The following is a 26306-nucleotide window of genomic DNA, read 5'->3' as shown; positions in this document are numbered from 1 at the left end:
TTGATTTGTTAAAAAAAAAAAAAAAAAAAGTCAGGTTTGGGCTACACAAGGGGTTCCCAGATGTGAGAATTATGAACTGGGGGTTTAAAAAATATCTGAAACCCCAATCTTTATTTTGGCAAGTAAAGATCTAAAAAAAAAAAATGCAAATTTACTCCCCACACTCTTTCTCTCAAACCCTAAAAGTTAGCCAGACCACAGTTTCGGAGCAAAGGATCATCCTTTATAGGTGATGTCCCGGGTGTGGCTTTCTGCCTTCTGGGCGTGGACTAGCAAACACTGGCTCCAGACCATCAGTGGGGACCCCTAAGCCCCTGATGGCCAGGCTGCCTTCTGGCTCTGATTGGCAGTGACTCTACAGGGATTCCTGGTCCTTGTTTGCAATGCCCATTGTGGTGCGAATCATTTCTCTCTGCATTTCAAAATGCCCTGGACAAACTTAAATACCACCTCCTCAGGATACGGAGCCCCTCCCACATCCTGTTGGCCTCTAGCCCACCCCACAGTGGAGACCAGATTCACCAGCTGGCAGCTCATCCTGGGCTCCCTCCTGCTGAGGTGTTGAACCCCATCACCATATGATAGCTCCCTGAGGGCATGGACCACCTGAGAGTGCATAGCAGGTGTTGGAAGAAAGGTCTGTTCCAAGTGCCCCAGAATCTGCTGGTGCTCCCACGATCTGGAAATTTCCACCCCGCCCTCCTACTACCTGAGGATTTCTATTGATCATCGGAGTTCAGGGCTCTAACTCAGGTGGCTCTGGCCCTGTCCTTCACTCACATGCTGGGACTTCGTCCACTCAGTGGATCGAGGGAGCACCAATGACCTCTCAGGGCCACACTACCGGAAGAAATCCCCCAGTCCTGGGTATGGCCCTTCACAGTTTCCAACTTGGCTTCCCTGAATACACCACGCATTTCTGCGGCTCACGGGAACCCTTTAGCATCCAAGGATCACAGAAATGCATGTGACACAGAGTTAATCCAGAAAGCCTTGGCTCCCACTCCGGCCTGGTCACCCTGGTGAAGAGACTCCCTCCCTACTGTGGTTTCCAGATGTCAACACTCCTGAAGAGGTGGGGGAAGGGTAGGATAGAACCACTGGCTGCCTTGTGCTGAAAAATTTCCAGTAATCTATGGAAAAGAGAAGAAAAATAAACATATGGAATTTAAAGCCAATTGAGATCTTAGAAGCAAGGAAAACAGCCAGTTCCCGGGAAGCAGGGAGGGCCAGCAGACGCTTCTCTACACAGAGCAGACCTGAGTGTTTCATCTGAGCCACGAGGGGCAACACCACGCTAGGTGGGGGACACAGATCCGGTCTGAGCACAGATGGCCTCAATGGAGACCCACGTCAAAGGCTGTTCGAGGAAGCAGGCGGGCAGCTTCCTGGAAACTAAGCCTAATGTGATGGCAGGTGAGGGCTCCCCTGCTCTGTAGTCCTGGGGATGGTCCCAGGAGACAAGAAATGGCCGGCCAGGCTGCCCCAGAACAGAGCGCATGGGTTCTGTGGATCCTTGCCCACCTGCCACGTTTGCTGCAAGGACATGGACCAGGACCTTCCCGTCCAGATTCTCCGATGTCCTGGTCTGTAGAAGAGCTGTTCCCGAGGGACCATCTGTGGGCACCAGCCTTAGGGGTTTCCCTGAAAGAGAGCCTGATCCAAGGACGCAGGGTGGTTTGTCAGAGAGACAGGCAGGGAGGCAGAGACAGCGGCAGCAGTGTTATCGTGCAGATCACCACTGCGGGCTGCTTGGGCCCCCTTGGCCTTGGGACGGTCTGAGAGCCACGCAGTGGTCCCTCAGAATGATTCTTCCCCGGCGAGGGAGGCGGACGCCTTCCTCCTGTGCTCCCACACCCCACGACAGAGGGTCACTCTAAGCAGAAACCAGCCGCCCTTGCACTTCTGGGCAGGAAGGCCTCCGGGACACTGGGACGGCCACAAGGCCAAAGTGTGCAGAGCACGGGATGGAATCCTGGGACGGGACCACCCACAGCAGGGACGATGAGGGCCTTGGAGTGCCAAAACGTGGAGAACACCTGCTTCTCAAAGCAGCAAGAGAGACAGGGAGAACTCTCCTGGGGCTCTGAAGCCCCATCTGTCCCTGTCCTCCCGGCTACTCACAAGACCCCTCCAGAGCCCCCCGGGTCCGCAGAAGAGCCTGGTTTAGAAACATCCCTGCCGCATTTCTGTATACATATATTTTATTCTTCATACTCTTACTAAATATACATATTCTATGTATTACGTATATTTATATATATTTTTGTTGTTGCTTTGTTTGTTTGTTTTTTTTAAGTAGGTTTCATGCCCAACATGGAGCCCAACACTGGGCTTAAAATCGCAACCCTGAGTTCAAGACCTGAGCTGAGATCAAGTGTCAGACACTTGACTGAGCCAATAAAATATTTTATTTTATTTTGTATTGTATTTTTTTTTTAATTTTATTTTTTCTTGCATTTCTTTACTCGTAGCTCCAACTTTCTGTAGCTCCTGGTCCAGGCACCATGAGCACCATGAGCACAAGTCCATTATGACCGCCCCCCACCTCCCAGAGCCTGCTCACAGGGGGTCGTGCTCCTGGATTTGTGTCTCTGAGGAGTGGTCTTGGAGAGGCTGATGAAGTTCTCTAAGGGAGTCCTGTCTTCTAAGGCCACCCTCCAACTCCACCTCCCCCCACACACTCTCACCATCTACCATATTAATGTATTCTAAACTGGAAACTATGGAAATACTCAATCATGCTGACGCTTTCGTGGGTTTCCAGAAATGCATCAAGCCCTATGCCTGGAAAAGGGTCAGGACAGACAATGCATTCCTCCCTCTGTCTGCAGACACAGCCACTCCCGAGCCACACCGGGAGCTGAATGTCTCCAACGCCCCAGGAAGAGGAATGCCCAGACCCTTCTCACTGTCCCACCCCAGTGTCTGAGAACCTCACTGATCAAAACAGACTTTGGTCTTACCAGGTCATTCTTCCTGGGCTATAAGCCCCTTTTCTTGATCCACTCTTAGTGTGCATGATGAATGACTTAAAATTCAGGAGCAAAATGCAACGTGAAGAGAAAAAGTGTTCAAGGCCTCAGAGGACTGGATTCTACCCAAAGCTCTGTGGCCCGAGGTTTCTCTCTATGCCTCAGTCTCCCTCTAGACAAGAGTACTATCTTTCAAAACCACTGGGGGGGTCATGACATCTAGTCAGTGGGCTGTGATGAGCATTTTTTAAAAATGAAACAGAACAGTAAACGCCATGGGGCAATGCATGTGGTCAGGGTAAATATCCTATCACCATGCGTTTTCCATTCTGTGTTTACATACGCACATGCTGAGTCTCAAAGAAATTGCTAAGTCCCTGGATGGGGGATTTCTAAGGTTGCTGACACCGTTTCCTCAAGTCCTAATGTCTCATGTGGTTGTAAGGGTACAGCGAGCAGGTGAGCATGGGAACGGCTCCGGTAGGAGGCCATCTGCACAGACAGACCCTGCAGAACAGCTGTCCTCAGACCCTGACCCGCATCCACCCCAGAATCAGCATCGACGTCTGAAGGAGAGCAGCTTCAGACCGTGTTTCAAAATCATTGCAATATACTTCTCCGTACATGGAACCTTCTGGCACTTTAGTCCCCAAATCAGAAGCATGTGGCACAGACGTGATAACAAGGAAGGGCTAGGTCAGCACTTGGCTTGTGAGTCTGGGCCGGGGTGAAAGACAGCGGAAAGGATGGGTCCATCAGTTAACCAATCGGTCAGTTAGGACACGACCCCAGGCTGAGCCCGTGATTTCCCCCAAGCCCGCGGGGAATCAGCCGGTCTCTGGACATACTTTAGCAGGGTGAGGCCCCCAGTCTTGCTGTAGCCAACCTTACCCTTGCTACAGTCCATCCCCACCATGACCCTGCATGGATGTGCACATGGAAATGGCTTCTGCCAAAATGTAGAAGACAGAGCTGTCCCAGAGGAGGGCAGGAGAATGCACACTCACCCTCGTGTCCTCAGTGGGGCCTGAAACTGCGGCTCTAGGCTCCAAAGGAAAATGACTCATCCCAGACCTTAAAGGGTTCACACACAGTTGGATGCCGGAGGTAAGAAAGGAATCGTCAGGGGTGCCTGGGGGGGGGCTCAGTCGGTTATGCATCTGCCTTCGGCTCAGGTCATGATCCCCGGGTCCTGGGATGGAGCCCCGCATCGGGCTCCCTGCTCAGTGGGGAACCTGCTTCTCCTCACCTCTGCCCCTTCCCCCAGCCCGTGCTCTCTCTCTCTCAAATAAACAAATAAAGTCTTTAAAGAAAAATAGAAAGAGATAAAAAGAAAGGAATCATCTTGTGAACTGAGGAGAAACTCAGATTTATTGAGCACCTGTTCCTGGGGGCGTGTCAGGTACACACGAACACTCAGCGCACCTTATTTCCAAGGTAGGCCCTGGAGGCACTGACCTCCCAGCTCTGGCCAGTACCTTGGCCAAAGACCCAGCCTCAGGAAAACACGGCAGTGGTCACTGGATCCCCTTATTTCACAATGAAAGGGAGACCGCTGGTGGGGAGCTTGAAGGAGTCTCATCTGTGTCTCGGAAAGCTGATGAACACGCCTCCTCCACGCCCACTTCTCTGTCTTTGGCGAGACACAGGACGCCAGGAGGCCTGGCCACCTCGAGTGCCATGATTTTGCCTCCAAGAGCCTGAAGCAGTGAGGTGGTGGCTGAGTCGGCTCCTGGACACCGATTCTGGGCTCCCCTGCGCTTCCCACCAGGCAGCCAGGACGTTCTCTATGTCTGCACGTTCCTTCTCTTCCCGCTTCATGCGTCCCTCCTGGGAAGTGGCGACCTCTGGGCATGACCAAGAATAAAAGCCCTCTGCCTCATTTTCTCCATTTCCTTTTGAGGAAAGAGGTAAATCTGGCGAGTGTCTGGTCGGCGTTTTATAGCACCATAATTTTCCTTAGAATGGGCAGTTCTGTGCCACATGGGGGCTGTCAGAAGAACCAAGAAACAACCCAGTGCCCCGTGATCAAGTTCTCCCAGCTTCGGAGGAGAGGAGAAAACTTGCGGAGCATTATTATATGAAATAATAATAATAATAACAATAATAATAATAAACAATAAGAATAATATTAATAATAATCTGACCGACCGGCAGCATCTGTTGGTTTTAATAATGTTGAGGTCTCTCAAGAAAATAAGACAAAAACAAATGATAAAATCAAGAAAAAAGACATGTGGCTGTAATGTTTCAAGACCTCTGGCTTCTTATCAGGCTCTGAGTTCAAGTTTCAGAAATCCACCACCGCCTCCTGGCATTCTGGAATCTTCTAGGGGCCCTTCACGTTAGCAGGCCGGGCAGCGAGGCTGGCGAAGTAGACACACTGGGAGGGGTCACACTGGCCAGGGGGCCCTGGTGGGCCTGGGGGGCCGGGGTGTCCCACTGGTCCTGTCTCCCCTTGAGGGCCGGGAGCCCCGGGGAGACCATCCTTCGCATAGCCAGGTTCCCCAGGTTGACCTGGTCCAAGAAGAAACAAAAAAACAAAACACAACAGAAGGTGTTTAGGATCCTTCTGGGGCAGACAAGCCCTGGTCGCATTGTTTCCAGCCAGCATGAGCTCAGGACTACAAAGGCCCTCAGAGAAGATGCCCCATGGGCTAGGAATTCTGCCTGGGGCGATCCCAGTGGGCCACACGGGCACGGGGGATGCCTTCACTGTTTGGAGTGGGGCAGCAATCAGGGTGGCCCTGGAGAGAAAACAACAAGGGCAGGTGGAGGGCAGGGATATGGGGCAGGTGAGCAACACGGCCTTCTGTGTTCTCCCGTGGTTCTAGGAGACGCAGCTGAATTGCGGGGGCGGGGGCGGGGACCAAGTGCACACATTAACAGTCAGCCGCAATCCACGTGTCATTAGCGATGCCTGATGATGTTCTATTCCCCAATATCCAACTTGTCCCAAATATTCTGCAGGTCCGAAGCCGGTGTCTGTATGCTAAAAGTGAACTACGTACTTGGACCACATTCACCTCTTCTGTGATTCATGGTCCAAGACAGTAAAATAGGATGTAAGTAACTGACAGATAGATAAGCCAAAATTTAGACTCAGAGATATTACCTATAGACAAACTTCTATTTCTTCATTTATTAAACATCATTCGGTCCCATATAATCAATCTATATCCCTGTTTGCTTTGGCCACTGGGAAGCTCATTGCTAAGTGTATGGCTAACCCTATTACCCTTAAGTCTCCATGTTAGAAAAACTGAGTCTCCCTATAAAAGAAACAAACAAAAGGTATATATTCCCCCTTAAAAAGATCTTTAGACATTTCATGAACTCTAAAATTCACGAGTGCTTTGGTAGTCATTATTCAATCTACGGTCTTGCCTCGATCAAGCCTGAGACCGGCCGTGTCACTGACTCCTTCCGGGAGAGTCACTGAAGAACAGTCATTCTCCCAACCTCATGCTCAGACAATTTCCTTTTCTGAAACGGTTTCTCTTCTGCTTCTTAATCTTTTTTTGGAATTGCCTTATTTAAGAAATATTCTTGGGGCACCTGAGTGGCTCAGTGGGTTAAGCCTCTGCCTTCGGCTTGGGTCATGATCCTGGGGTCCTGGGATCGAGCCCCACATCGGGCTCTCTGCTTGGCGGGGAGCCTGCTTCTTCCCTCTCTCTCTGCCTGCCTCTGTGCCTGCTTGTGATCTCTCTCTGTCAAATAAATAAACAAAAAATCTTAAAAAAAATAAAAAATTAAAAAAAAGAAATATTCTTGGGGCACCTGGCTGGCTCAGTCAGGGGGAGCACATGAGTCATGATCTTGGGGTTATAGTTTAGAGTCCCACGTTGGATGCAGAGATTACTTAAAAATAAAATCTTTAAAAAATAAAAAATAAAAGAATGGAAAGTAGTCTTAATATTAGAAGCTATTGGAAAGTAGGCAAGTTGTTAAAAATAAACACTGAATGTGTATTTTTGGTTGACTTCTCTAATGAGAGTAGCAACACACATCTCGTGCAGGAAATTTGGAAAATCAAGAAGTTATACATACTAAAATTAGAAGGACCTATAGGTCTCATATTCGGAAATGACCTCAAGTGATCATATAAACTAGAACTAAATAAAAAGAGGAACTTCAGTGTGGTGGAATTTGGTCATAATAAATCAGTCTAATTTCCTCCTCTTTCTACTCGTACCCCTTCCTGGGCCATCACGTCGCCGTGCCCCAGAGGTGTTTCCACGTGCCCACCTTGTCCGGGTTGTCAAACGCCAAGCCCCACGTCCCAGGGAGCCCTCACCACCCCCTGCCACCTGGCCAGCACGCCCCAGTGTACATGCTGAGAAACGGTAATGGGGCGTCAACATGTGCGTGGTGGAGAAGACTGCACGTTCAGGTGAGCTGAGAAAACGTCGCCATAAACAAAATAAACCTCATTTGTTCCATGAGGCAGTGTGTAGGTGAATCCACGAGCCCTGGGAAGGAGTCAAGGGACATACAGTCCCCCAGTCTTATTTAACCACAAGTCCATTTTCCTCAGGACCTTTGCACAGGATAAACCTCAACAACTCATGGACTACATGACACTTGGCTGAGTACGTCAAGAAGCCGGCGCTTCAGAAAGATTTGATAAAAACAAATCCGTGAGTGTCTCTTCTCTCAGATAAACCCGGCCTTGCTTCCTAGCTTTCCCCGGGGCGCTGCGATGCATCACTCCATGGCAGAGGGCCACCCACCCCGAGACTCCGGACACTCTCCCTACCTGGGATGCCGGGTGGGCCCATCTCGCCTCGGAGGCCAACTCCAGGTGCACCTGGGTCCCCTTTGGCTCCTCGTTCACCTGTGAGAGAGATGTGCACCTCTGATGGGAGGGACACAGGCTGAGGGCAGAGGCAGGGAGGAGCCCAGGGAGCAGGGGCAGGGGCAGGGGCAGCGCGGGGCCCTGTAGCTTTCCACCTGCCCAGCCGGGCTCACACATCCTCACACTGGGACTCAAAGTCCTGCTCGTTGACATACGCTCACACTCGGGCATGCACTCAATCCAGACACACACCTGTGAGCACCTTCCAAATGCACGCTCAGCGACACAACATTGGTGCGAGCCCATATCAGCACAATGATGTGCACAAAAATGCACACTTACACCTATGTTAGCAAATACATATGCACACTCATATACACAGACACGCTCAAACACGGGCACACAGATGCACACAGCCACAAACTCTCGCCCGTGCACACTCACACGCATCCCTGTGGCCACACACTCCCCCCCCACACACACACACGTCCCCCCATATCCACTCATGCTTGCCTACACTTCCCGTGTTCTGCCCTCAGCATTTCACCGGAACTTGTAGGAACTGGGTGATAACAGTAAACAAACTCAACACTCCAGATCCTACTGGCACAGACAACTGCCCGTCTGCCCTCAGGTAGCCTCATATCCGGGAAGAGATGAAACAGGGCACCAAGAACATTCTTATTCAAAGCACAACAAGGGTGAGTAACGAGGGTGAGTTACGAGGAAACTCAAGACTATATTTGAGTTAGTACCATACAGATTGGATTAAACTGTCTCAAATTTTTTTCATCATTCATTTTTTTTCCATGTTGTTTCCAGAAATCTCCTTTATGCAACATATATTTTTTTGTGACCTAAATGGAAATTTTGCTAGTTCGTGGAGACTTTAGACCATCTTCATTTCTTGCTGTAACTGCCACAGCGGGTCAGTTCTGTCTGAGTCTCAGGTTTCCTACGCTTTATGCTTTCTTGTTGATATCTACATCATGTGTTTTGTTTCATGAACCGAAAGAGATGGGACTTGAGCACAAATTCAAGAAAAAGAATTTTTAGTAGGAGAAATATTACAGGGAATGAATGAATGAATGAATGAATGAAGAACTAGTAAGGAAGCAGCAAGTGGAAAGAGGAGGGTGTTAGGAACATTCATGTCAATACACCCCAGTGATGGCCCTGCTGTTGCCCAGAGGGCCCACGTCCAGGTGAGACATTATGTGAGAGCTGGAGCAGTAGCAGCCCTTTTAGCCACACTGTGGATTAGCCACACTGAGGATTGAAACCACTGTGTTCAATCCTTAAGCGGGTGTCCAAAGGCCCATGTGCCCCGAGACGGCACACCCCACTCCTCAGCCAGCTCTAATCTCAGATGGGGAAAGAGGGCATTTTGTGTCGCCCCTGCTCTAGGAGAGAACTGGGAAGTGGGAGGGAGCTGGTTCGCTCTCCTGGCAGAAGCATATTTTTACAAAAATGTCAAGTATGAAATCCTCCTGTACATATGAAAACATTACATGATGCCAAACGCAGAATGTTACCAAGCTGGAGGGAGGAGAGTGGGACCAATTACGCACATACAGCTGGAGAGTGGTTGCTTCCAGCCCTCCTCCGTGCCAAGCACATCTCCTCTAGGTCCCCACTCACCTTTGGGACCCATGGGTCCAGAAGGTCCTTCCAGACCCCCCTGCCCAGGCCGTCCTGGCTCCCCCATGGGGCCCGCCTGGCCTGGAAGCCCATCTTTTCCAGGAGGCCCCGGGGGCCCTGGTCTGCCTTGAGATGATTTCACGTGTGCTGGTGGCCTCTGGGCCAGGAGGTAGGCGAGTCTGGCTGCAGAAGAGGGAAAACAGAGATGCTCATGAAGGAGGGTGACGGACAGGAGACGGGCGGGAACTCACTGTGCAGCACAGAACTCGGGAGACCATAAGCAGCGTAGATCACCAGCAAGATCACCCCCACAGCACAGCCAGCTCGCCTGTCCCAGGGCAGCCTCCGGCGAGCTGCTGACCTCCCTGAGCCTTCATGCCCTTGTCTGCAGCATGGAGGCCATGGAATTGCCTGGCAGGCGCGAGGACACGCAGGCGAGATGAGACACGAAGACTGTGCTCGGGGGACGCTGGTGTCACCGATGGCACCAACCCCAGCGTGACTGGCGGCGGGAACAGAAGGAGAAGTTACAGTAATTGTTCACTGGGGAAAGGACATGTGGGGCTGAGACCCAGGGGCTCACAGAGCCGTGGAGAGCCACTTTCTCATCTGTACACCGCAGGGCTGGATATGACGTCGTCGAGGAGCCTTACATGTCTAAAACGGGAAGACTACAGAACTGGCTAAAACCCCAGAGGTCCAATGACTTTCCATGGCACTGGGGACACTGTGCGCATATGATGGCCCCCGAGAGACCGTCACATGAAATCAGAGCAAGCTCTTCTTCCTGCGGGTGGCTGACCCAGCCCAGAGAGGCTGGGGGGCACGCCCAAGGCCCTGGCGTTTTGGTGGTAAAACCAACACAGAGGAGTCAGGGTCTTCTGAGTGCCCTGGGGATGGGCTTCCCACGAGCACTGTCCTCCTGTCTTCCTGCACGAGACGGTAGGGGGGTACAGACACCTGAGTGAATGCGTTCACTTCTCTGAGCCCTGATTTCCGCATCTTTAAAGTAGAACTGGCGCTTTCTCCTCGAAACGCTATTTGGGAGAAAGGGCTCCGCCCAGCAGATGCTCCATCTGAACTTTTTTCAAAACGCGTCTTGTCTCTGCTCTGGGGTTGGAAACTCCCCAAGGGCAGAAGCCACTTCTGTCCCTGGTAAACTTGAGACTCAGAAAGCAGAGCTCCCACGGGGGAGACCTCGGGACACCACCTGCCCAGTGACAACTGCCAATCCTGCCTGTGGTTTCTTTCCTTTCTTCCACCCACGGCCCCTGCTACCTGTCCCAGGTAATGATCTCGGACTCTCCTGTGTGTGGAGAGGGACCATTCTCACCTGGACAGCCTAAGAGGGCTGGGATGGGGGCCTCTTGTCCAACACTGTGTCCCCAGACCCAAATCACGGTCTGACACACAGTGGGTGCAGAGAACTGCATGAGAAATGAGCCTATGAGTGAAGGCTCCCTCCCGTTCGGTCCACCACCTGGGTCCTGGAAGAGTTCTGGATGCCTGACGTTCCCTGTCATGGACTGTCCATGACTTTCCACCCCTAACAGCTTCCAGCACAGAGGAAAGTGGGGACAGCTCCCCCTCGGAGAAGGTGGTGGGTGAGGGGAGGCATTGCAGCCGACACACAGATCCTGCTCGGGTACCAATCAGATCCTCCCCTTCCAGTAAATCACAGGGCATTTCTTCTCCTAACATTCAAACATGCCTCCCGCTCTTTGGGAGCCTTCCAAGGGCCCCCCGTGAGTGCTTAGGAAACCACGTGACCTACAGCCCTCCCCACATGCTGCCGTTACTACTAACTTCCGACCTCACTTCCTCCCCAAGCATCTGCTATGTATGGCTCATGTAAGACTGTGGGATTTAACAATAAACCAGTACAGTTCGATTCAAAAGAAGCGAGGTCCATGAAAGCACTATTTATCTCTGCTCCCCTTGGGCCTGAGGGCACAGGATAAATGACCGATGGTTGCAGAGCTGTTTCTGGGGATGGGAGGCATTCCGGCGCAGGTAAAGACATGCTCTGGAGGGGGTCTGTGTGTCTCGAGCCTGCCCGATGTTCATCATGGTTCTGCATGGTTTCTACACGTGAGCTGCTCTCCGCGATCCTTTTCCAAACTGGGCTGGGGCAGTACTATATGGTGCAGAAGGGACTGCTTCGCAGGCTCTCAAGACACCTTTATGTGCCCGGCTGTGGTCAAGCCCAGCTACTCACTTTCCAGCTGTTTCTCGAGTTCTTCTTGGATGAGCCGCCGCAGAGCGTCCATGGAGGGGGACTCCCCCTGCAAGGGAGGGAAAGTGGAATAACTTACCTCCCTGACAGCTCCGGAAACCAGGAGGGGCACAGGCAACATGTAGCACATTGTCCTGGTCCGATCCTTATCACACCCTGAACCTCCTCCCTTTGCCTTGGTCATGCAGGTGGCATCCTCCTACTGGACTCGGTGACCGGAGCCCTCTGCAGCCACCCTCTCCACGCCCTTCCCGCTTCTTAACTGCAGCTTCTTCCCGCAGAAGCCATTTCCCCAGCGCTGACCGGAGAGGTCTAGCCCTACATCTCTCCCTGCCAATGTTCCGGCCCACTTCCGGGGCTGCTCACGGGCTGCCTCCTCCATAGAATTGTCTTTGATTTCCCTGACCAGCCGCTTGGCCACCCTAGCTCCCCGGGTCTGCTTTTCCTTGCTCCGTTCACCTTGGCCTTACCCAAGTGCCTGACCTGCCTGGTGCCTGATTCATAGATGCTGGTGAGTCTGTGTGCTGTCTCCAGGCTCACAGGGTGACATGGGATTCTTAGAGGAATCTGTGAGAGCAGCCCTCACGCCACCTTGGCCAGACCCCTCCCTCTTGCCTGACTCCTTCTGGGCAGTGTCCCCACCCTCAAGGGTGAGGTTCTCCCTGGGCTCCTGTCTGCAGCCCCAGCACCAGGGACAGCGCCCAGCATGAGAAGGACATGGATTCCCGGTCCTTCTTCTGTCCCCCCAACCTCTTTCTGGTCCATTTTCCATGCTCATCCCAGAACTTCCATTGCTACCCACAGCAGCAGGACTAGGAGAACTCAGCAAGGACCCACGGGGCCATGGACGCGTCCTGCATCCCGTGGTTCCCCCTCCTGGTCTCGGCTGAGAGCCTGGTTCCCGAAAGTGACAGAACTGTAGGGCCTCAGAGCTGCCAAGGACACTGGAAGTCACCCAGACCTGTGCTCTGGGGACAGGAGGGCCCCCGGGGGACCACAGGGCTGCTGAGAGGGGAAGGGGAGCTCACATGGCCCCAGAACCCAACCACTTCCACCCCAGGTGGCTCTGCTTTGCTCTCCAGTGTGTGCCCATGTTACAGGTTTGTGGAAAACAAGGGTTCTGCCACTAGAATAAACTATGCTTTGAGAAAAAAACCACTAAACAAGCCTGTCCTTTCATGCCCCTCCCCGCAGGTCTGAGGAATACCAGCATCCTTACCCGCAGTCCTGGAAATCCTGGCTGGCCCGGAGGCCCCGGGGGCCCGGCCAGTCCATTCTCCCCAGGTGGTCCTTGGGGACCCATCAAGCCCGTGTGGCCTTTGTGACCAGGGATTCCAGGGTCCCCAGGCTGGCCTTTCCCACCAGGAGGTCCTTTGTCACCTCTGTTCCCGGGATCTCCCTAAAGGAGGGGAAGCAGCAGCACGTCAGTGAGCAGGGCACCGGCAGGAGCTCCTAGGGCAGACAGGCCTGCTGCGGCTGTGCACGCCCCCCTGGCCCCCGGGTCCTCTCCCCTGGAGCCCTGGACGGGAGACCTCAGTCCTGGCAAGCCTGTGTCTCTGAGCCAAGACAGCGGAGGACACAGGCTCCGGACACAAAGCCACCTGCCACCGTCACACAGGTAGTCTGCAGAGGACAAGATGGGAAGTCTGATTTCCAATCCCAGTTTGTGTGGCTTCAGGTGTGCACCTCGAGAAGGCCGGCTGCTGAGCCTGACTGCCGCGCGGCCCTCCTCCAGTCTGCTCTGGCAGCTGGACGGACAGGGCTACTCTTTCGACAGAGGCTCCCCCACTTAAAGGAGACCTCTTGCTCCTTACTCTGGTTTTAGTGGGCTCACGTGGGATGACACTGACCAGGACTCTCTTCTCCCCATCTCTGACCCAGACTCTGAAGACCTGGATCAATGATTTGTTAACCATGATGACCAACGGACCATCCAGTCCTCTGCCCGATGCACTACTGTGGGTGTGACCAGCAAGACTTGGTTGTGGGTGGGTCCAAAACAGGTGGCCACACTGGTGAGCTCAGGTGTAAGCAGGCAGCAGCAGGGGGAAACGAGAGGGGAAGCAAGATGGTAGCTGGAAATGGGGCATGGCCAGGGACGTGGCCCAGGGCCAAGGACAGGGAAGACCGCAGGCATGAAACTATGACCAACCTATCAAGGAGAAACAAATAACAGACAAGGTCTGATATGCCCTGGGGCTTTAACAAAAGGCAAATGCAGATTTATAACACGGGCACCTGCACGGTTCTGTGTTCACAGACTCTGGAGGACGAAGGAAAACGTCCTGAGGGGGACTCTGGGAAGGGGACGGGGGCCACGATGGGCACCAAGGTAGAGGAACTTCTGCTTTTCCATTGCATCCGCTTTTTTGCAAAGTGCAATGGTTAACTGCAGGTCTGTATTGCTTTTCAACGATAAATAAAGGACAGTGAATTTTAAAAATGAATTTAGCCAGATCTGAGGGACAGTCCTGACTTAAATTTCTCAGATGTGATGCGTTTCACGGGACCTTTGTCGTCTCAGTGATCAGGGGTCGGTGATGGTCCTGGTGCTCTGTGCTCCCCAAGTCCAAGGCCCTATCATAGCTGCGGGACAGAACTTCCTATTCATTAAATGTCTCAATATCACTTTGCAGGGGGAGGACTCGTCCCAGACTTCAACGTTCCCAGGAGTGTGAAGGAATGAAGAGCTGTCAGCTCCCTGGCAGCGTTCCACGAAACCACTTAACAAGGAGAGGGTGATTCTCCGCTTATTGATTAGGTATTAGAGCAGAGATTCTTATTTCTGGTCTGAACTCCCCGGCTGCCAGCCAGAGCTCCCAGGGTCACCCGCATAGCACTGCTGTGGGGGACCCTCGATGCCTTCTCAGCCACACCCCCCTTCCCCGTCTCTACCCTCTGGAACCAAGAGCCAGAGTGCAGAGGCATCAAGTCACTGGGAAGGAAGGAGGATCCAGAGGGGTGACAGTCTCTGACACTCTGCTTCCAACGCTCTGTCTCCTCTGGCCTGCAAGAGAAACCCAGCTCCTCCCCATCCAACTTGCAAAGAAAGCCGAGATAAATTCTCCGCAGGACCACGAAAACAAGCCAGGGGTGGAGGGGAGTGGTGGCGGTGACCTTCACAGGGTGCAACAGTGTGACAGAGGACTGCTGACGGAACGGAGGGGCGTGGGCCGAGGAGAGGTTTAATTCCTCTGTAGGGAGCTGCAGCTGGCACAAGTGTTGGAGGACACTCCCTCCCCCCACTGGCATTTCTGGGGGAGGAAAAAAATCCCCAAACCAAAAAAAAAAAAACCTCCCCCTGTTGTTTTTTGGAGGAATGAAATGTAAAGAAAGGCTTCCTGAGTGTGGCGCCAAGGCGACTCATTATGGGAAAAATCTGTTCCCTTGTCACCTCCAGCGACAAATCTGGCTCCTGGCAAACTGGCATTTTGGGAGCTGAGCACGTCATGCCCAGGCGCTTGTACAGGGAGAGAGGGAAATCTGTCCCAAGTCTCAGAACGCTCGCCTTGGAATTTGTAATTGCAATGATGTTACTCCTTAAAATAACAACCAAAAAAAAAAAGGGAAAATAACAACATTCACTACAACCATCCCTTCGTGGGCTAATGATTTTCCAGGGAGCAGCAGACTCGCAAGTTCTCTGGGCTTGGCTGTGGCTCGCTGACCGCCAGAGACAGAGCCCCCCGCAAAGGTCACATTCCGTAACTACCTCCCCACTTACCCTGTCTCCTTTGGGGCCTGGCTCTCCGGGTTTCCCAGGCGTGCCCTGCAAAGGTCAAAGGAGGATGGTCATGGAACCAGGGCCATCAATCTGCAACCCTGTGTGCCAGGAAATCAGCCCCCTCCCTTCCTGGACCCCCCCTCTGTCTGTCCAGACACGGCAGACCTCACATCCTTCCTCCACTGTGAACCTGGACTGATGGCACCAGCCCTTTCAGGATTCCTCCTCTGCCTTTTCCAGGATGGATCCCTCTCGCCAAACACACTCAGGAGACCCCACAGGGCATGGACCTCGATGGGGCCCACGATAGCCCCTGTGGCCTGGGCTACCTCTCCTCCCACTGACCGGAAGGACCTCCATGACTGCTGCCCCTCCTGGCCTCTGCTGCCCGCCTTCCCACCGCCTGCAGCACGCTCCTCGCTGTCCTGCACGGAATGTCTTTGCCTCCCAAATGTATATGGTGAAGCCAGAACCCCCAGGGTGCCTACAAAGTAGCAGATGGGGTCTTCAGGAGGTACTCAGGAGTAGATAAGGTCCTGAGGGGGGCCCCGTGATGGACACAGGGAGACAGGCATCGAGACCAGGGGGCCGGCTAGCCTAGTTAGGGAAGGATGGCATACCGTTTGCAGATGCCTCAACCTTGGACTTCCCAGCCCCCGGAACCATGGGAAATGTCTGTTTCTCACCACCCAGTCCAGGGTAATTGCGTGGCAGTCAAGCCAACTAATCACTGTCCTTCTGTCTGCAATCAATCCCGCCTGCCCTTCAAGCCTCCCCTCCAGGAAACCCTCCCTGACTACCAGCTCCTAGAAACTAGGTGGGCAGTCACTTTGGGGCTGGGGGACACAGCCCTGTAGCTCCCACTGCTAGGGTACTCCCTCTTTCCTTCTGCGACCCTCCCCAGCTGAACCTTGCTCTACCCCACTTTGCCCCCGACCCCCGAGCCCCATCTCCCTTTGCAGAGCTTTGGTTAAGCCCTCTGGCCAGTGTCTGCCCTCCTCATGGGTTCCTGGGCCACCAGCTGACCTGTAACTCCCGTTGTCCCTGGACGAGATGGCAGGGGTGTTTCCCCTTGCACAATAAGCACCTGGAAGGCAGGTCCTGTGCTCACCCACCCCTGGACTCTGCTGTGTCCACCCGAGCCCCACCATGCACTCGGTTCAAGAAGACAAACTGTGGGGCTTGATACAGGGAGCCCCGACTCCATTCGCCGCACCCCCTCACTCAGGGGCCACTCCTAGCCCCTGTGATCACGGGGTTCACAGCCCACAGCCCACGAGCAAGAGGTGGGCCCAGCTGATTCTTACAGACAGGCCAGACCCTTTTATGTCTCTAATAGAAGCACGACAAGGTGTTTCGGGAGACCCGGGAGAAAGTGCATACTGTGTGTCGGGAGGCACAGAGACGGGGCCAGGGGCCGTGGTGTGCAAGGGGCAGAAGGAGGCAGGAGCTCCCACAGGGGACACTGTGGGTCAGCTCGGGGCGGAAGTCAGGGTCTGCTCCTAGACAGTGGGGAGCTGGTGGGATCTCCCCTCTCCTCAATCCAGGGAGCGGGAGGAGGGAGGTACCAGTGAGTGAGCCAGCGATCTGCCCCGTGAGTGGAAAGCCTGGCTGGGCGGGGGGCAAACACTTTGCAAACGCAGGACCTTTGGATCTGGCTCTCACTGAGTCACCAGCCGCCCTCCGCGAGCTGAGAAAGTAACCCGAAGGCACAGAGTGAGAAGGGGTCTTCCTCTCGCAGGGGGCGTGCAGGCCTGGCAGCGGACAAGGTGGTTAACTAGAGCATCGTTTTCTCCGCGTCCGCTCAGTCTTTTGTTTCGCATCAACTGTTTCTGCCACCTGCTCTGCGCTGGGCTCTGGGGCTCTGACCAGCAGGGCGGGGTGCGGGGACACTGCACACTGGGGCACCGCTTCGTTTCCGGTCGTGAAGGAAAGTCGACGGAGGCGACTTTTTGGCACAGACCTCAGGATGAGTAGGGCCAGGTGCACAAAGGGGTGGGGAGAGGTGGGAGGGATTGTGGAAAAGCGCCCTGGTGAGTATGGGAGTTCTTGGCATGTTCGGCAAGAGGGCCAGAGCGCTTGGAGCTCAGAGGCTGAAGGACGCTGGCACGGCCAGGGCATCTGGACTCCTGCTGGGGCACGGGAGGACGGAGGGGAGGCTGGCCTGGGAAGCAGCATGACCTCGTGTGTGCTCTGCAAGCAGCTGCAGGCAGGCAAGGACTGTGGGGACAGGAAGAGGTAGGACACAGGGACCTGTGGGTGGTCACAGCCATCGTGCAGAAGTCAGACAATGGCAGCCTGGATCGGGGCCCTCACAGGAGACAGCCAGACAGAGTGGACACACTTTGGACAGGCCACTGACAGGACTTGTTGAAGGACTGGACCCAGAGCAGGTAAGTGACAGGCTGTCACGATGGTGCCCGGGACCAGCTGTCTCATCTGCGGGTCCCTGTGTGAAACTAGACAGGACCTTCATAGTGACAGCAGCACACTGAAGCGAGGGCGGGGCCCGGCCAAGCCCGTGCCGGTCAGCGCCCACTCCCGCGTCCCCCACAGGAAAGGGCGGCCGAGGGGAAGAGACCGTGCCATACTTGCCTCCTTGCCTGGGATGCCCTTCTCTCCCGGCTCTCCCTACGAGAGAGAACCAAGTGTCAGGTACCAGCTCGTCGTCGCCAAGACACTCCCACTCAAGTCATGCTCCAGCAAAGACGACAATCGATGGTCTGGCCAACCAAGGACATCGCAGACAGGCTTCCCTAGTCAGCCTGGGCAGCAGGCGGCCAAAAACGGCCCCAGAGTGGGCGGGGGAGCCGCTGGTTCTGGGCTTCCCTTCACCGGGACAGCTGGACTCCGCCATGAGGGTCTCTGGGACCCTGGCTTTCAAGAGCGTCTCGTTGCGTTGTGTGTGTGTGGGGGGGTCCTCCCAAGAAGCAGGCTCTGAGTGTGAAACAAGATGCCGGGGACACTGGGCCTGGAGCTTGCCTGTCCAGGTTCAAACCCTGACTGCTGCAGCCACCGGCTCTGGGACCGTGGACACCTTCCTTATAACAGGTGGCCAGCTGGAGCGGCTGGGCTGGCTGGGTGGCGGGGGAACCCTTGGGGGTCAGAATTAAACTGGAAGAGGTGGACGGAACATGGGTATGCTTCCTAGTCTTGCATGGGATGTACCACCGTGATCCCTGGATTAGGAGCCCACGGTATGGACTGTGGCATGAAGAATGCACCCAGAACTCAGGGGACATGTTTGAGTCCCTCAGCGTCCCTCTGCCCAGAACCTGAGCAAAGATTCCCCAGCAGGATCTCTGGATCCCACATTCTAGGCAGGAGGCCTGGGCTCAAGCAGCAGCTAGAATGTGGACTGACCACGTGGCCTCAGGAAACCCCACCCACATGTTCTGACCCCGCAGCCAAACTCGGTCACAATTACAGTGGTTTTGAAGGGTCCTTGAAGTTCTAGGATCAGAGGTGTGTGCTCTAACATCCCCATTTGAATAACGGCAAAAGCTCAGGCACAAAGGCTACGAGACTTCGCCCAAGGTCCCACACTTAGGGAGCATCGAGGGGAGTATCCCGCGCAGCCCACTCCTGAGTTCCCATGTCGGCCAGTGCACAGCCCTGCCTGCCAACCTCCACGTCAGCGTGACCACACACCTCGTGACACCACCTGAGCCGGGGGACCCGAGGGGAGCAGTGGTGGGAAACGTACTGTCCTTGAACCTCCCCGCAGAGCAAGGAATCTTGGCCCCCAGGGAGTTCTCGGCTTACCTGAGGCCCCCGGGGACCCAGGAAGCCAGGGAGTCCAGGGCTTCCATGGTCTCCTTTGTTGCCCTTCTGGCCCTGCAGAGGGAGAGCAGGCATTGATTCCTCAGGGTCAAGGGCTGGCCCAAGGAGACTCAGAAACTTTGTAACCCCACTGTACTCTGAAGACCTGAGACATCAATAGCGAGAACATCCCTTTCCTGTTTGGGAGGGCAGCGGGTCAGGGAGAGGCGTGGCTACTGTGAGTTCTGACAGCACCGTGGGGCTGGCAGCAAGACTAGAAACATCTTTTCCAGCCAAAGCAACAGAAGCAACATGGGACAAACACTGAGCAGAAACACTGCCGTGTGTGCGGTCTCTCCAAGGAGCCTGCCAGCAAGGTAGCACACTGATTCCCAAGAGCACAGTGAGGCTCATGGTTTGGTAGGATGGCTTTTTGGCAACAGCTCTGGGGACCCTCTTCATTCCAGCATTTCGGGGCATGTGTGACTCAGCTCTTCTGGGGCCAGCTCTGCATGGGGTTTGAAGCCAGGCTCATGGCCCTATCCCATCCCATCTGTGCGGTCTTATCAGCAGTGACCAGGCCCACGCCACAGCTTCTGAGAAACATCATTACATGGGCCAAGGAGTTCAGCTCCACTGGTGTAGCCATCCCTGGTCTAACAGAAAGAGGCATCTCCACTTGGGTGACCAGATGCCCGGTTTGCCTGGGAAGGATGGGTTTCCCAGGATGCAGGAGTTTCTGTGCTAAAGCCAGGAAGGTTCTTGGCCAACCAGGATGGGGTCATCGCCCTCATTTGCACGATGACGACAGTTGGCTTGCCAAGTGTTCTGCCCAATGCCTCGTGCAATCGTTGCTCAACTCACTACACCCCAAGGAAGGGTGGTCTTCTGAACAGAATAGTCAATTTTGGCAAATAAACATACAAGAAGCCTGGATGGCGAGGAAACTTGTGGACAGGATCTGACTCACCCAACCCCAGAAGCATCAGAGAACCACCTTCCCCAGGATGTTCCCCCTCTACCAGACCTAATCCCAAATCCAGCGACCTGGATTCTTATTACTCATGCCACCCTCTCTCTACTACCCACAGATCCTACCCATCGTACCTTCTTGCTCTCCCCACCCCCCACCTCCTGCCACTAGGAACACCCTCCTTGGCCAAGTCTGTCCTACACCATTCCCATGTTATACACTTACCCTCTCGTCTGAGATGGGAACGGCTGGAGATGTCCCCTTGTCTGCCCGTCCTCTAAAAATATGCAATGTCTACTGTGCAACCCTGTTATACACTTTTTTTTTAGTCCTTGGTGGGTTTTGTACCTTTGGGTGGCTATGGTAGTAGACAACAGAGATCCTGTCTGTCATTGCATGCATTTCAGACTTTGAAAGACATCCTTATCCCTATCCTCTTGCCTCCAGCCTATTTCCAGCTTTCAAACCCCTTATTTTCCCCTTGATGCTTCTAGCATAGAGAGCACACAATCTGTGATATGAAAAGACAGCATGCCCATTTCAAAGCCTGCCTTGATTCCACCATACAGCAGGGATGGTACTCACAGGACTTCCTGCAGGGCCAGGGTCTCCTGGAGATCCCGGTGATCCATTCTTACCCTGGTAGAAGAAACAACAAGTAGTCATCTGCCAGGACTCTCGAGGACCAGGATACCAGGACATCGAGGAGGAGGATAGTAGAAGAGAGTGACTGCTGGATGTAGAGGACCGATTTCATATCTGCAGCTATCATTCAGGCCAGCAGGGCTCTCAGTAAGCCATGTCATTATTTAGAAGATGTTTCTCAACTTATAAAAGGAGCTTGTAACACTTAACTCATAATATTGTGGAAATAAATGAGTTTGTGTTCATGATAAGTAATAAGCCTGGTGAGTGTTGTCCAGGGCACAGGCATAGGTAATAATCATGACCTCATCCACTCATCCATCCAACCATTCCTCCATCCACCTATCCATCCACTCATCCATCCATTCATCCATCTATCCATCCATTCATCCATCCACCCACCCATCCATCCATCCATCCAACCATTCCTCCATCCACCTATCCATCCACTCATCCATCCATCCATCCATCCATCCATCCATCCATTCATCCATCCACCCACCCATCCATCCAACCACTCCTCCGTCCATCCGTCCATCCATCCACTCCTCCATCCACCTATCCACCCACTCATCCATCCATTCACTCATCCATCCATCCACCCATCCATCCAACCACCCACCTACCCACCCATCCATCCATCCACCCATCCCCCCACCCATCCATCCATACAACCACTCCTCCATCCATCCATCCACTCATCCATCCATCCAACCACTCCTCCATCCATTCATCCACCCATCCATCCTTTATCCTTCAACTCAGATGGACATCCTTCAACTCCTCAACATTGTATCTTAAGGAGACACACAACAGTGTTCACATCTGACAATGCTGTTCTCAGCTTAGGATGCTTGTCCCCATGCTGATTTCATTTTACTCCTCCACTAGGGGCACCTTCATCCTGAAGACTTGGAGATGATGACACAGATAAGAAAAGCAGCCATGCAGAATCCTGCAGCTACCAACCTGAAGATCCCTTCACTCCAGACTCCAGCACTGGCCTGACGATGTTAGCATTCTCTGACTCCAGTATTTTGTGCATGCCCGTGATTTTGATAAATGCGTTTCACCAATAAGATCCTTGGTAAAACTCAGAAAGTTTAAGAACTCCTCTAGCTATACCTTTGAGGATTAGACAAATTCCTAGTAAGCCTGAAGTTCAAAGCTTGGTGTTAGCAGACTGGGTTGGTCACTGTCCCTGCCCACCACTCTCCTCCTTCTTGGGAGCAACCCCCCCGCCCCCGGCCACCAGATGGCTGTGGCTTCACCTGGTTCTACCCAGCTAGGAGTAGCCCAAAGAACCTATGTGTCCCTCCTCTCTCTCTAGGGCCAGCATCTAGCACAACACCAGACACACGGGAGGCAATCTTCTGGATGAAGGAACTGAGAGGAAACCATGCTCCACTGACCCTGTAACCAAAAGGTGCTAACATCCTACGATCTATAAAGCACACAGTCACCAATGGAGACACATTACACTAACAAGAAGCTCACGCTGCCTGAGGACTCCCTCCACGCCAGGCTTCCCATGCATGAACTCCCCACAAATGACCGATACAAACACTGCTGCTTTATAAATAGGGAAACAGAGTCAAGGAATGTCTTCACCACTTGCTTGAGACAGAAGTGAAGGGCCTGAGACGGGAACCCAGGAAGATTGGAGCCCAGTCGGTGCTCCCCTATGCATCACTAAGCATGTGGCTCCTGGTGGCCATGATTAAACAGGGCTCAGGTCTTCCAACAAGTGAGCATGTGATTGCGGGTGATTCATGCAACACACTTCCCATCCTCCTGCCGGGAAGCGTGAAGTGTGGGTGTCCTTGTCCCTGTATCACAGATGAGGAGGCCGAGGCACAGAGAGAGCATGGCATCTGCCCCGGAGGGCTGCCATTGGAGCAGCTCGTGGCTCTGTAACTTTCCCCACTCACCCCTCCAGGGAACGTGGTATCGTGGCTGCTCCCGGCACTGCGCTCCGCCCACCCACCAACCCATCTGTGTCCTTCTAAAAATACGTGCTGTGGCTCATTCCGATGGTAATTATCTCTCTCTCCTCCTGCTCCCTCCAGATCGCAGGGAAGATAAGGGCCAAGACACGTTAGCATGCGGGCCAACACAGGGGGAGGACATGGTGGGGCAGCTCGGGGCGGCCACCTGTCACCTGTCAGGGTGCGGGAGGCCAGCTGGGTCTGAGACCTGGCTCCCTCCTGGGCTGTGGGCCACTCCTCATCCCCCACTTGTCCTGAATGGAAGCCATAGCCCACCCTTCAATTGCTCTGCTCTCCAAACTTCTGTCTTGGGCCTCCTCCTACCAGCTCCCATCTTTCTGAGAAGGCAACGTGGCCCATACAGGTCCAGGTGGGTCTTCAGCTGCAGACTTGAATCAGACTGCCTGGATGTGACTCCAAACCCTGGCTCTGTCACTTACCTGCTGTGTGATCTAGGGCAAGTTACTTGACCTCTCTGTGCCTCCATTTCTCATCTGGGGGCAGGGACCGTAGTAGCACCTGCCTTGTAGGGTTCAGGGAGAACTCCATGAGTGAATTAGGTAAATGTTCTTGTGGTCCCTAGCGCTGCGGACCTATACTCAGCGTCTGGTTCAAGGTGGTGTGGAAGGTTGCTAGGAACCTCCTCTGCACTGGGGAAGGCTCCATCTGAGCGAGAGAGAGGTCATCAGTGATAACACAGATCCTCCTCTGATGCGTTCAAGGGAGGATTTGGCAAACTCAAGCAGTTATTGTTGGTTACAAAGTCCTTATGGTGGTCGCTCAGAACTGATGGGAGCAAGTTAGAAAAACACGAAGGTGCCTCTGGAGACCTCGGGCTTTCCCCGTCTCCTGCGTGTGGCATGAGAGGCCCTGGGCTTCCTCCCCTCCCCCATCCTGGACCCCTCACTCGCCCCCAGACATGGCTTTCCCTTCCCTTTTCTGTGCCCCTGAACACACTAGCATTCATCAAGGACTTACAGAGCACTACTTTGTGCTAGGAGACACTTCAGGGGAGTCAGAGTCAAGTCCCCTCCTTCCTCCAAGAGCAGAGCTCAGCATGGAGCCCCAGGGTGACCACCGACCACCTACCGGGTGGGCCCTTTCTGAGGGCTGGGCGCTATTCCACCATTTCACCAATTTAACTGCTGGATTGTGTAATTTCCCCTTACTTTCCAGAATAGCAATAGGCCCAGGGCATAGCAACAGCAAGAGGCCCGCATCCACAGAACAAGTGAGACACAGCCTAACTACAGAGCTTGGAGGAGGAAGCTCGACGATGGGCCAGAAGGGACCCCAATGGCCGCCACTCCATGCCTGCGGGCTTGAGACCTGGGTTTCTCCACCTTTCTGTCCTTATGCTCCTGCCTAGCCTCCTCATCCCATATGGAAGCTTAAGACCGCAGCTTTACTGGATATCTGTTTCTGGTCTACGTGCGTATCTGTGTGATACATACAGAGAAAGGGGTTTTGGCATCCCAGGAAGCAATGTTTGCCCCCTGGGAGTGACAGACCCCCCTGGGAACACATAACCCAGAGAGCTTTGGGGCCAGGGACTGTCATTGGGGAAGACCCCCAGCTGGGCATAGCCTCCGGGTCCTGCACATCATGATGGTGCTGATGCCCCCAGGATCGGCAGGCGGACCCCGCCAATGGGAGAGTGGACACAGGGCATGCCGGTCAGCTGCGCAAGCCTGTGCATGCTGTCGGATGGACAAATGCCACACTCCAGAGAGAGAAGGTGAGTGCGGTCGGTGAGCTGCTGCTGAAGAGCGGGACATAAGAAGCCAGGGCAGAGCTGGAACCCAAAAAGCAGGAGTAGCCTGCTCTCGAGCATGCCCTGTAGCCAACCAGCACACAATGTATCCATCACTACCCACACGGGACACCTGCCCCCCAGCTGAAAGGCTGCCTGCATCCCAGTCTGAAGACTGTCCTCTGTGCCCTTCCTCAGCCCACTGGGACCCTGGGCTGTGGGTGTAGAAGGTGTCTGGACACCCTGTTCCCCCACAAGTTGCTGAGTTCGGGTGGGGAGTGGGATGTGAGTCACTGTGGCCCCATCAGAGGAGAATGTGGCTTCGTCTGGTGAGATCCAAAAAGATGCAGCATTCCAATGCCTAAGACCTGCCCTGGGCACCTCCTGTAGGGTCCCGGAGACAAAGAACATGACCATGGTGTGTGCAGAGCACTGAATTTGGTGTCAGAAAGTCTTGGGTTTAAATCCCACCTATAGGTCTTACCAGCTGAGTGTCCTGGACCCAGGAAGCCCGTAAACATCTAGATCACTCCCTGGTTTACTCCACACTCACACACACCCAAAACAAGCCAGCCGCCAAGACAGAGTGCTGTGTAACGAACACATATTCTACTGGTATGCTTATAAGTGTGCCAGAAGTAGTTTAAAATACACACAAGACGCTATCAGCCCTGGCTCCCTCTGGAGTGTAGGGGCTGGGCTGGAAAGGGAGTCTTCTTCTCATTTTAATTCTGCATGGTTCCTTTTATCGTCAGTATGGATCAGAACCGCGCTATCTCAGCACAGGACCTCATTTGGAAATGAAGTCACTGCGGATATAATTAGTTTAATGAGGCCATTCCGGAGCAGGGTAAGCCGCAATCCAACACCACCCGTGTTCTTATACAAGGGGGACATCTGGACACAGTGACAGGCCCATCTGGACACAGTGACAGGCCCACAGGGAAAATGCCAGATCAAGAGGGAGGCAGAGATCGGGGCCATGTTTGTGCAAGCCAAGGAACATCAGAGATCGCCAGGAAACCACCAGAAGCAAAGTGAGAAGTGTGGAATTGAGAGTCTTTCTCACCACCCTCAGAAGAAGCCACCCCTGCCCACATCTTGCTCCTGGACTTCTGGCTTCCAGGAAAATTCTTGGACATCCAGCCTCCAGAATTGTGGGACAATACATTTGTCATGGAAGCAACTAAATTTGGGGTTCTTACGGCAGCCCCAGGAAGCTAATACAGAGATCACACACTAGACATGAGAATGACCTAAAGGGAAGTCCTCCAGGGCGCCCGCCATGCCAGGTGGCTGCTTGCACGTGTCTGCGTTGAAGGTGGGTGGTCCCAGAAAACAGCCTGGGCTCTGGGTGGGAGGCAGTAGTGGGGCTCGGGCCATAGCTCTTTTCCAGATGCTCTGACATACTGCCGTCTGGAAACAACACACAGGGTTGGTGAACCAACCAAACGTCACCGTGGTAACAGCCTGAAATACTCACCGGGGGGCCCCTCAGTCCCTGGGGACCCTGTGGCCCTGGCAGTCCAGCATCTCCCTGGAACAGAGAGACATCAGGTTATCACAGAGTGGCTGCCCGGAGGGGGACAGACAGAGACAGTTTCAAATGTGGGCCAAACTTTATCTACTTCCGCAAGAGAACCGACTAGCTGTCCAAACGCTCCATCGCTAGTCTCCAGTGGTTCCGAGTATGGACAGACTCATCTCCCGCAGAGGAGTAAAGACAGGAACACACTTGATTTATTTACTCACTTCGACACTTTGCACCTGACCCCACAGTGATTTCCCACAGCGCCATCTCAAACTAAGGG

General features: G+C 53.8%; 1 protein-coding gene across 1 annotated transcript in view; it reads right to left on the bottom strand.

Moving 5' to 3' along the window:
* Positions 1 to 4378: 4378 nt before the first annotated feature.
* The window catches only part of COL22A1 (collagen type XXII alpha 1 chain), a 243512-nt gene continuing 221584 nt past the window's right edge, over positions 4379 to 26306 (bottom strand). Inside the window, exons 55-64 of the mRNA XM_045978553.1 lie at positions 25979 to 26032; positions 20695 to 20748; positions 19140 to 19211; positions 17970 to 18005; positions 15375 to 15419; positions 12870 to 13049; positions 11633 to 11699; positions 9415 to 9597; positions 7735 to 7812; positions 4379 to 5492 (exon numbers count right to left, since the gene is read on the bottom strand). Coding sequence (XP_045834509.1) covers positions 5305 to 5492; positions 7735 to 7812; positions 9415 to 9597; positions 11633 to 11699; positions 12870 to 13049; positions 15375 to 15419; positions 17970 to 18005; positions 19140 to 19211; positions 20695 to 20748; positions 25979 to 26032 — 957 coding nt within the window. The 3' untranslated portion in view covers positions 4379 to 5304. The remainder of the gene's footprint in view (positions 5493 to 7734; positions 7813 to 9414; positions 9598 to 11632; positions 11700 to 12869; positions 13050 to 15374; positions 15420 to 17969; positions 18006 to 19139; positions 19212 to 20694; positions 20749 to 25978; positions 26033 to 26306) is intronic.

Source organism: Meles meles, chromosome 1 (assembly GCF_922984935.1).
Source record: "Meles meles chromosome 1, mMelMel3.1 paternal haplotype, whole genome shotgun sequence".
NCBI classification, from domain to species: domain Eukaryota; kingdom Metazoa; phylum Chordata; class Mammalia; order Carnivora; family Mustelidae; genus Meles; species Meles meles.
The sequence above is the reverse complement of the archived record's forward strand: the minus strand, read 5'-3'. Positions and strand labels throughout refer to the sequence as shown.